General features: G+C 38.7%; 1 protein-coding gene across 3 annotated transcripts in view; it reads left to right on the forward strand.

The window, feature by feature from the left end:
• The window catches only part of SORCS3 (sortilin related VPS10 domain containing receptor 3), a 621,240-nt gene that overhangs the window by 445,465 nt on the left and 163,410 nt on the right, over positions 1-12,365 (forward strand). For all 3 annotated transcript variants that reach the window (XM_005566376.4, XM_074000806.1, XM_045361488.3), the window contains exon 7: positions 8,116-8,234. In XM_005566376.4, coding sequence (XP_005566433.1) covers positions 8,116-8,234 — 119 coding nt within the window. The remainder of the gene's footprint in view (positions 1-8,115; positions 8,235-12,365) is intronic.

Here is a 12,365-nt window from a genome sequence, read left to right on the forward strand (position 1 = left end):
TTTGCCCTGGCAAGGTTTAAGCAGGGCAAAGCCAACCAGTTTGGTTAACAACTGTGTGAATAATCCTATTTCTGCCATGAGATTCAGGATTCCAACGGCTTTTCCTCCCATTCACTTCTGGAATTCATCTTTCTCTGAATGTCCCTGCACGTGCTTTCTCTCTGACACAGTTACTCAGTCACAGACCGACAGACAGAAGGACGCACACACCCTCCACGTAAGAGGAAATTGAGTGTCAATAGAGTTGGAAAACTAACTCTGTCATTTAGACCTTGGACAAATTTCTTAGCCTTCCTGTGATCCCTCATCTAGTGTTTTACCTATTTGAAAATACTAACAAGTGTAAGAAGTATTTTTATAATTTATTTTTTTCATCAGTTTACTAATGAAGATCTTATTATAGAGTAAAATTGACAACAAGGGAGATTTCAGTTCAATGAACAAAGCAGTAACAACAGAGAGTACCCAAAGACGATGTGGGCTGCTTTGTGAAGTAGTGAGCTCCTCTGCATGAAATTCCCAAGTATGGTGTCCCATGGTGCACTGTGATAAGTGAACCTGAACATGGGCAAAACATTCGAAGCATCTAGACATTCTAGAAATGTGCAGAATCAAAACCTGTAGAACATATGCCACCATCCTTTGTCTTCCTCTCATCATCAACCCTCATTAAGCAATCACTGCACTTCTTCTAAGACAAGATAAAGCCTAATACTTCTTAACAGAGATTCCAGGCATACATAAGTAATCAAATGAGCTTGGCACACAAGTGAAACTATTAGCTTTGAAGACTAAACTCTAGGCTCTAGATACATATATTATTGGCTCTTTAAAAATATTGATTAATTCAATAACTTTGGAATTGTGTGAACTCAGAGCTCTAGCAGCTCTTTAAGACTTCAGAGGCCAAAATGAGGACAAAGTGGGAGCTAAGGCAATGGGGCTGCAGACTGCTTGCCTTCTGTTCAATCATAGTAGGCACAGTAAAACTCACTTTATGGATGGAGATATAGGATTGTCTTTGATAGAAGGATTCCAGAATCAAAAAGTCAGAACATATAAGAGATTCCCACATTATATTACATTCCAAAAGGCATCAAATCATATAACAACTTGCCCAAGGTCACATAGACAGCCAGTGACAGGGAGTGACCCAGTATGTAGATTCTAGTCAAATACCTAGCCCAGTTTTTGTTCTCTGTTTAAAATACATAAAGGTTAGGATCACAGATACTGGTGTAAAATCACCTGGGTTCAAATTCTAGCTCCGTCACTTCCTAGAGCTGTGGAACTTAGGTAAGTTACTTAATCATCCTGTGCCTCAATTTCCTCTGCTATAACAGGAAAATGATAATAATTGTAACTCCCTGGGTTGTTGCAAGAATGAAATGCGTTAATGCATATAGTTCCTAGAACACCAAACAATGCAGAGTGAGCAGTCAAAAATGCTGCTATTGTCATCGTCATTGTCATCATCATCATCATCTTCATATAGTCACCCTATTCGGGGTCAGTTTATTTAGCAGGGACAGTGGAAAGAGCCCTGAATGGGATGGTAGGACTGCTGAGATATTCAGTGTCACCATGGTTTCTAAATATCTGCAACTGCCAGATTGCCTCCTGTGCCATCAAGAAGACAGATAATGCTGGGTTTCTCCTATGGGAGATGAGAAGTGTCACCAAAGCTCAAAATCCATGAACTCAGTAGAAGGAATGGAAGCTCCCTTTTATTGTTTGTTGCCTTTGTTTGTTTTTAGAACCTATTATGCTTCAAGCTCTGTATTAGGTATTTGCGGCAATATTACTTCCTTCCTTGTCTTTACAGATAGGTTAGTTGCACTCCCCAGTCAAGAAAAAGGATGCTGATGGAAGCTAAATAACTTTTTAGAGTTACCTTGAATCTGCTTGTTTTTACTTATTTTCATTTGAGAGTTAATGTTACATAAAATAAACAGCTCGTGGGTATTTCTCTAAGAGAAGGCCTGAAGAGCTGAATTTGCTTTTTGTTCACAATTTTAATTCACTTTTTCAATTTCTGACAATAGGTACATTATTACCCAAAGGCATGGAAGTTGAGTAAATCACAGAAAGTTTTTTCTCTGAGATGACAGGAAGCTTGATGTCTAGGAAGTCTGAATGCTTAGTAATTCTCAAAGGCAAAACATAATCACAAGTCACCATGTAATTAAACATAACAAAATGTATAGGCTTTTAGTGACATTCAGTTCAGTTTAACCAACATTTTACTGAAGCTTTATAAAGTCAGCCCAGAAAGAGAAAAGTGGCTACGATTTTATTTCTGCTGGTAAAGAGGTGATCCTTTTGGAAAGGTATGGCAGAACCAGAACTGGACTTTCCAGTTACATTTGTTGATGTAGATGAGGGGCTTGTCTTGATGAATAGAGAAAGGCTGAGGCTGAGTCCCTGAGTCCTGAGAAACTTCGAGCAGAAATACAGCTTCTTAGGAAGAAAAGAAGGCTAAGGGTGTCGGATTGTTTCCTTCTCTCCTCCCACATTCACCAGTTCTCTAAGCATCCTAAGGTATATTCATTTGTAAATGTCCCGTCTCCATCACTGGCATAGGAATCTTCTGAGGGCAAGAATCTGTCTTATGTTCTCTGCTTCCTGGAACTTCAGGATGTGTCTGACACCTGCAGTTTCTCTATATACCTTGAGCCAATACAAAAGGAATGAATCAGTCAGTGTGGGGCAGCCCTTCTCACCAGTGAGAACCTTGGTCCCACGTCTGTAGGGTGAGAAGACATGGATGCTGGCTCCATTTAAATGATGTTACAACACTCCTAAAGGTCCTGCTAGCTGTAGAGCTAGTTTGAAATAGGAGTGCATATTTCCAAATAGCAGAATAATCTTCTATTCCTGGTGCAGGGAACAAAGCCTTTGACTTTTCATTTTTGTAAGTGGAGCAGTGACCACACTAGCTCTTAGGAATATATTAGGAAGACATTTTACATTTAGAAATATATTAAGCATGAAGATTAACCATTTAGGAAATCACTCTCTGGTTTTTACATAGGGATATCCAAATGAGATCTTTTGATTGTCTGTTCTTTCTAGTTTTTCATTTGAGGATGTTTCAAAGGAGAGGATAGAAAATAGAAGTTCAAGAATAAGAATTAATCAAAGTCAATTCATTAACATGCGATTATGTCACATATTTCATGAGCTTTGCTTACGTAAAAGTCCTTGTGCATTTTTAACTCCCTCATTCAAGAATTTCCTTTCATATAGCACAATTTCACATCCAGGTTAAACTCAAGGGTTGCCTCCTCTTTGAAGTTCTCCTTGATTTGTCCAGCCCATATACTTTTGTTCTTGTCCAAACATCCATTGCACTTAAGGTAAACGATGATTTAAATTCAGAATATAACTTCACTGTAGAACCTGTGATATCATGGTCTTTTAATTCTCCACAACAAAATAGGACATTTATTATAAATTGAATCTACAAAAGATGCTGAGAGTTGGATTCCTTTCCCTTTCTCTTCATAATAAAAAATAACTAACATTTATTGATCTTTTAAAATGTAGCCACAATGTGCTAAGCATTTTTCATGCAACATCTTATTTAATCCTGACGACAGTCCTCAGAGGCACACACTAAATTGTCTGTGCCTCACAGCTGAAAAGCCATGCTGCTACTTGGCCAAGGCCCATCTGCACATAGTAAGTCCCGGATTTGATCTCAGCACTTTCTAGCTTCGGAGTCCTTGCTCTCAGAATCACTGGAGTATGCTCAAGAGATCTGGACCACTTTCATTTTATCTGGTGTCTGGTGTTATTAAAAAACAAATAAGAAGGCCACACTTATTGGAAGCCTATTTGGGGATTTTAAGTTATGTCATAAATACCTTTGTGAATTTCATCATAGAATCTCTATAACTGTGTTCAGCCTCATTTGGAGGTAATGTCTAGAGTTCTAATTTGAGACATTTTACATATGTGAGGTTTGAACCAAATGATATTCCCTGCTCACCCTTGACAGCCACAGTTCCTCCATAACCCTCAATTACTTCTCTCTGACCACTAGGCCTGCCTGACAATTTGGTTTCCCTATGACCCTACTTTGGTTCTCGCCTGGCAGAGGGCACTGTGGCACTTACCCAATCTCTATGTTTTGAAAAATAAAAGCATTGAGACTTGCAATATTTGAGTCCAGCCAAGACTGCAAGGCCACCAAATTTTAAGTGATTTTCAAAAACTCATTTCAGTGCTGTCTTCCTCTTAAATTGGACCTTTCATGCCATGCTGAGCAGTGGCAAGTAGAGAGCGAGCCAAGAAGTAGGATGAGCTTGGCACAGCATTATACCTGCTATGGGCCAAGGTTTAGGTAGGTTTTGATTTTGTTTGTGGTGGCCTCGAATACACTTGCTTCTTTTTTCAAAGTGTCCAAATGAGAGAGTGAATAGTAAATAGCCAGAGGGAAATGAGCCAGTGTGTGGGGATAAGCAGGTGTCCCCCTGTGTGTACCTTTGATTACCAGTGCAAGGGGCTTTCTGAGACACTGGCTGGTAACAAGGAAGCAGGTTGCCATGTCAACACCTGTGGTTTCTTTACATGTTTTTACTGCAGCTTTTCATTGTTTTGGTGCTTTATTCTAGGAGCAAATTGCTAAGACTGGATGGTTCCAAGAATATTCCTGGTGGGCTAGCAATGTGCTCCAAAGCACAGCCTGGGCTCCCTGCCTTCCCCTCTCCTCTCAGCCAGAAGTGGAAATCCAGGCCACTCTTGGCTCTCTCTGTGAACCAAGACAAAAAGGAAGGGACATACAGGCTGTCCTTAAAGAATGTTGGACAAGCTGGTCTTGCTACAGGGTCAGGGAATGAGGGTAAGAAAGTCTGTCTCTTTCCTTGCAAGGAAGGTCATGACCAAACTGCAGAGCAGAAAGGAATATAAATCATTGGACATGCACACACATGTTCGTTGCAGTGCTATTCACAATAGCAAAGACGTGCAATCGACCTAAACGCCCATCCACCGTGGACTGGATAAATAAAATGTAGTACATATACACCATGGAATATCATGCAACCATAAAAAGGAATGAGATCATGTCCTTTGCAGCAACATAGATGGAGCTGGAGGCAATTATCCTAAGCAAACTAACACTGGAGCAGAAAAACAAATACCACATGTTCTCATTTATAAGTGGGAGCTAAACACTGAGTACATACGGACACAAAAAAGGGAGCAACAGACATCAGAGCTTACTTTTGAGGGAAGAGGTTGGGAGGAGGATGAAAATAGAAAAACTATTGGGTGCTATGCTTATTACCTGGGTGATGAAATAATCTGTACACCAAATCCCACAACATGCAATTTGCCTATGCACATGTACATCCTGGATCTAAAATAAAAGTTGGAAAGAAAAAAAAAAAAACAGTGGTTCCTGGGTTTCATTTGGAGTGTAGGTTTGTTTTGTTTGGCCTCAAGGTGTTTGGCCTGTACCATCTTTTATATTTACATTAGCCCTCAACTTTATTTATTTATTTATTTATTTATTTTGTGAGACGAAGTTTTGCTCTGTCACCAGGCTGGAGTACAGTGGTGCAATCTTGGCTCCGACTCCCTGGTTCAAGCAATTCTCCTGCCTCAGCCTCCTGAGTAGCTGGGATTACAGGTGCCTGCCACCACACCCAGCTAATTTTTTGCATTTGTAGTAGAGATGGGATTTCACCATGTTGGCCAGGATTGTCTGATCTCCTGACCTCTTGATCCACCCACCTTGGCCTCCCAATAGCTCTCAATTATAAAAATTAGGAAATTTAGCATTTAAAAAATAGAGGCATTTAGCTTTTCTTAGAAACTCAGAATGTCTTATTTTTGCATATGAATTCTGTGTGGAGGAGCAGTTCCCCCTTAAAAGAGGCGAATGTTTGCCCTTTAAGTGTGGTCTCCGCCGCTCCTCAGCGATCCTTGACACTGAGATCTTGTGCCAGCCACCACTTACCATCTACCCCCGCTAATTTTACTCTCATACATAATTCGCATGCCTCCTTAAGCATTTGAGTTTATTAGGATAGTTGTAAAGGCCTGCCCTGTCCTACAAAGTTATTCAGGCCGTATCCCAAGGCACTCAGCATTAGTGGTGGTTTTGATGCTGGGAGGTATTAATCCCAGCTTAGGTTTTAGAGATGCCTTTGGCTGCTTGTTTCAAGTCCCTCCAGTCTCCAACTCATCATCCACATGGACCCTAGATGTGAAATGAGTGCAGAAGGAGCACAGATGACAAGAAAGTGTCCCAGGCAAATGGTGCAGGTAATGGAGGGAAGAGAAGAGACTTGAAACACTTTAGAGGCAGAATTGTCAAGGATTAGGAACCAACTCGATTGTATGGGATGCAGAAGAAAGAAAAGTTCAGAGGCTGGAGCTACTGTGCAGATGATAACTGCCACTGGGGCAAATGGAATCAATGCTAGACCTAGTCAGATTATAGTTACCAAAGCAAACAGACATTGCTCAAATTTAAACATTCAAGAAGTAGTTATGTATAGCATGTAATGAATTCATTTCCCATTAAAATATTTCTTTCTTAAAGTAGCATCATGTTTCTAAATTAATATGTGTAATAACTAGCTACATATATGAGTAAACCCCTTCCTAGACAGAAGGTTCTTTTAGAATGGAAAATCTCTAATTCATTGCCTTATTCCTAGTACCCAAACAATACCCAATATGTAGTGTGTGCATAAGAAATACTTGTTGAATCCATCCATCAATTACTTAAACAGAAATGATTTAAAGTACCCATAGTTTAATCTCAATTGTTATATATTTTTGCCTCTGTAAGCCTTTTGCTTTTATGTATCTGCTGCCTACCACTCCCTTCTCTGTAGCCTCTGACACCTCTGCACACATACGCACACATACAAGGAAACAATTGCATTAGATAGGCATATGTAATGATGTATGTGGTTTTAGATAATAAGATTTCTCTACTTTTGATCTTAAAGTGATTTCTACTTTCCATTTTTATCATTTATTTTTAAATTTCATTAAATGAATAATAACCTTTTTTAAAGTAAATTTTTATAGTGGATTCTTCACAGGGACTGACCTGTAGTTTTTCCTTAATTAAAGAGCAAAAAACTAAATGGATTGCTTTTCCTTGGATAACCTTCTAGTCATAATCAGAATGCCTTTTGGAGCCAAAGATTTCCCATTCAGCTACAGCTGGTACCATGCATTTTTTTGGGTTGCTTGAGGCGAGGGAGGAGGGTTCAGCTGTTGAGATCTCTAGAAGATTTTTACAAGTAATTATGTAAGTTTTGTAAATGTTATATAAGAAATGAATGCATTCTTGTTGTAAAAATAATGAAAATGTATGTAATGTAAAAAGCAAAGGTCCCACTTGAATTCTGTCTACTTCCTTGAGTCCGTTTCTTTGGCTAAAAGTAATCATAGCTAATTTTCATATGTATCCTTTAAACATTGTTCTATGCAGTATGGCATAAGCCTAATTGGATCATACTATACATGATGCTAACTAATTTTTAAAAGATTGCAGAACAGTGCGTTTTGGAGAAATTACCATGTTAAAGCATATGTATCCACCGAATTCTTCTAATTGCGGCATAGTACTCTGTCATATGCATGTATCTCAGTTTATTTAAGTGATCATTAATTCATGGGCATTGAGCCTATTTCTAATTTTTCACTACTATGAACAATGCCACTGTGAATATTGTTGCCTTGACTCTTTGTGAAAATATGAGTCTTTCTCTAGAAAACATCTAGAAAATTAGAATTCTCTAATTAGAAAATTAGAACAGATTCTCCTTGAATTAGAATTACTGATGTAAGATATGTACCTTTAAAATTCTGATATGTATTTCAAATTTGTTCTTCCAAAAAACTATACCAAATTACTCTTTCAATAGTATGATAGGAGATGAACTATTTTTCCACTTCTCTGTCCAAACTAGGTATTATAATTTTGGGGGAATTATTATAAATTCCGTGGACAAAAACATGAAATCTCACTGTTATTTTAAACTATCTTGTTGATTCCCCCATGAAGTAGAGCTTTGTGTGCCACCTGCGGGTCCCTCATGGTTTTCGCTTGTATCTAAGCATCATTCTGCCCTCCTATTTCAGATGCTCACTACCTCACCTGCAGGATCCAGGAATGCGCCGAGACAACTAGAAATGGGCCCTTTGCCCGCTCCATTGACATCAGTTCCCTGGTTGTCCAGGATGAATATATCTTCATTCAGGTGAGTACAGAAAGTGCAGTTGGTGGTGGGAGGATGCGTCATTGAAGTTGGCTGCCTGCTAGGAAAAGGAGGGTGGCTTTCCCAAGGTTGTGAAGATGTGGAGCTGAGACACTGTCCCTCCTTTGCTTCGGGGACCCAGTCCTCTGGGGAGAGCCCGGACTTCTACTGGTTTTCGTGATGCACTGACTCCTTCCATTGGATTGCCATTTTATAGCACAGGAGCTGTCTGAATTGACTAGGTCTTGGACTGGATTTGAAGTAACTTAAAGTCAAATTTCTAATGGGATTTGACTTTAAGTAATTTATCAAAGCCACATTCTATTTCCACCCAAAGTGACCTGTTTAACTTGGCAATGAAAATCCCCTATAAATTAAGCGTCTTCAGGATTCTTTTTCTGGAAATATCTAGTATTCACTAAACTCTCCCCTTCTTTCCGGTGCTGACTACCTTCTCAATATCCATGTCCCAAAGCATTTACTCCCAGAACTCAGTCTTGGGAAAAATGAGATGGGACTCACATATTTAGGCAGACAAGGGAGGCCTTCTTTTACATTTTGGGTCTTGTTATCTCTACTTTGTACTGGGAGGAGGTACAAAAGAGGGCAAAGATAAGAGGAACAAAAGGTAGTGCTCCACCAGATGACTGACAGAGGGTGTGTGTGATAAATCAAACATGGCATTTGACCGCAACCTTGATTTCCCACACTCTGCCTTCCCATCCTTGTATTCTCAGTTGTTTTGAAAACTATTCCCACAGGAAAGTTGAACTTTGAAAACTCCCTGAGTTTGCTCAGACCTAAGCACCTGAATGACCTTCTCTACCTGACCCCTGGTATTTCAGTCCAGATCAATCCCGTCTCTTCTAGGAGACTTTCTATGAATTTCGAAGCTCAGTGTGACTCGCCATCCTCTGAACCCTTGCAGCTCTATGGTCTATACCATTCCTCTAGCACACAGGCTATCAGGAGCCATTACTTATTAAATCTCAATGGATTTGTCTTCTCTCCAAATTGTATTTTACACTCTCTGAGAATGGGGACAATATTTTATACACACAGTTGACCCCTCTCCCTTAGCCCTAACAAGGTGTCTTTGCATATCAGGGGTGTTCAGTCAATATTTGTTGTATTGAACTGATTGTAGGCATCACAGTTACTTCTCTCTATAACTTAGTTACATAGATTTTTGAGGTCTAGTAAAATACAGGAAAAATAGCTAGCCACTCAAAAACCATCTTGAATGAGGGAGTGAAAGAGGAAGGTTCCGTGGCTTCAAAAATCCCTGTTTTTTTTAGCTTGACTGAAAGCCTGAAAGCCAGAATCTCAGGATTGTGTTTCTAAGTCTTGGCAGGCCAACGGCACTTTCATTCTCTTATTCATAAGTGTTTGTTTATTGAACACATACACTGCAAAATACACAGCACCAGTCACTACTCTAGGGTTCCTCAAATTTCTGCCCTTGACCTGCTTCTCTACCCAGTTACTCACTGCCTGAGCAATCCCCTGGTTTTAAGGACTGTCTCCAAGGTTTGATCACTTTCAAGTCAGTGAGCTGTGACATCTACCATGTACTGCAGCCTTCCGTATCAAATAACCAACTCAACATTCCAACATAGAAGACGTTCCACAAGTAAAACAGAACCAACAGGTCACACTTGACCTTGACCCTTATGCAGTTTGTGGCACAACCCCTACCAGGTCAAAGTCAGTCTGTGTTGCCAAATTAAATGAACCCACAGCCTCTGTTAATATCACTCTTTGTGATTTCTCTAGTGTTTCCTTTTATTCCATTCTCATTGTTATGGTCCCCATTTAAGGCCTTTATCTCTTTCTATGTAGATTTTTTTTTTTTTTTTTTTTTTTTTTTTTTACAATGGAAGCACAGGAGTGAGTTATGAATTTACCAATCAGATTTCTCTTCCCTAATGCTAAATATGCCAGAATTGTTTCTTGGAAACATGACTTAGAATTTTAAATGTTCAGCCTTTTTTCATTTTTCCTTATGTTCCATAAAGTTTGCTGTAACTCTGCAGACAGATATACAGATTTTTAAACAAATTATTCTGAAACATTCCTTTTTTATTATACTGGAAGCAGACAGAAGTTTTGTCTTTAATTAGTGTCAATTTTTATTTTCCTTGAAAAGATATGCAGTTTCATTATTCAATAAAGTTTTATTCATTGCCAGGTATATGTGAGGTCCCCTGTTCTAGGTGCTGGGTGCTGGGGTTAGGATAGTGAACACAACAAAGTTTCTGCCTTAGTGGTATTTAATTCTAGTGGAAGATAGGAAAAAATATGTGTATGATGTAAATATCCATATATTCATAGATATGAAAAGTTATGAAGAGTAATGGTTAAGAACATATAATTTAGAGCCTAACACCTGGCATTTGTTGAAACTGTGACATGCCACACTTAGCTGTGTGACCTTGAGATGTGCCTCCTTTGACTTATCTATAAAAAGAAGATAATCATAGTACTTACTTCATGGGTTGCTGGGTGGATTATATTTGTTAACGCTATCTGTAACGCAGCAAAACAATGCTCTAGAAACAGTATTATACGAATATTTGCTTTCTATCTTTCTATTTATCTTTTACTATTATATATCTACAAAATGTATCAGATAACGACAAGTGCTATGAATAAAAACAAATCAGGGACTGTGAATGTTGAAGCCATAAAGGTATTGCTGTTTTATTTTGGAAGACTTAGGAAGGCCTCATTGAGTGGTGAACTAGGAACAGGGTGGCAGAAGATAGTGCAGTCAGAGAGGAGCGTGGAGCCAGGTTGTCAGGCCTTGGGTCCCTCGAGCCCGCATGAAGATGAGGAGTCGGTAGTTGGAGATTTGAGGCTGGGTTCGGAAGTGGGGGTGGGTCATGGGGCAGTTGCAACTGAGTGTATCCATTGTAAAGTGTACAGTATATTGATGGCATTTTTAGACCACAGAATTGCCAGTCTCAGCTGAGTTGATCTATTGTAAAGTTGCCGGCATATTGATGGCATTTCTTAGACCACTAAGAAATAAGCATTGATGGAAAAGAGAAACAATCCAAAGACTGAACCTCAGGCTACTCCAATATTCAGAGTTCAGTGAGGTGAGCAGGAACCTGCAGTGAGGCCTAGATAGACAATTTAGAGATAAGGCCAGAAAGGTGGAGGGTGCTAGATCCCACTGGGCCTTGAAGGCTTTATTTTTACTATCAATGACATGGGAACCAATGGATTAACAATGCCCCAAATAATGTGAAAGGCCAATAAACTTGAGAAAAACATTGAATTTCATTAATCATCAACTAAACACAGGTTACATAGTATCATTTGCAGCTATCAATTAGCTAAGATTGAAATATGGTAAAAGAATGCCAATGAGTTGCAGGTAAACAACTACACATAGTGCAGGTACAAATATAGATCAGTGGATCATCAGCATTTAATCCACCTTTTTCTTCTCACAGGTAAGTTTGGCCATTTGCATTGACAGATATGACATATATATCTTAGTTCTGACAGTATATGCTTTGTGTTTAATTATGATTACTTTAAAACTCCCATTATATGGTCTGTTTGCTTTCCTATATGTCTGTTTGATAATTCTGAGTATTTTTATTTTTGTTCTAAGTGCTTAGCTTTATGAATAGAAATTTATATAGCATACTGAATCTTCTATTTCTGGACAATATCTATTGATTTCCTGTTGGCAGCAATTACAAAATCAGCGTATTTCCTTGAATTTCTAATTTTCTCCCTCTCTTTAATTCTTCCGCTACTTAATTTTGAATAGTTATTTCCTAGTGTTTGTCTTACTGCCTTAAAATATAATTCTGTTAGACTCAAATAGTTTATGAAGCACTACAGAAGAAAGGTGAAAAAAAATAGTGCGTGTTTATGACCTCTTGTCCTATTCCTCTTTACGTCATCATTTTAGAGCATGAATGTTCTGCTCTGCACTGTAATTCCTGCATTTATTTTGATTTTAGTCTTATAGGTAAATGTATTCAATTGTCCCCAGAAGTCTTTTTCCTATAGTTTTTTCCATTTATCTCTTGGTTATCTGAAATTTGTCTTCCAAGAAAGGCTAATTCTTGAATGCTGAAAATATGTTTGTCTGTATCTTTTTATGTTTTA

The sequence above is a fragment of the Macaca fascicularis genome, chromosome 9 (genome assembly GCF_037993035.2).
Source record: "Macaca fascicularis isolate 582-1 chromosome 9, T2T-MFA8v1.1".
Classification (NCBI taxonomy): Eukaryota; Metazoa; Chordata; class Mammalia; order Primates; family Cercopithecidae; genus Macaca; species Macaca fascicularis.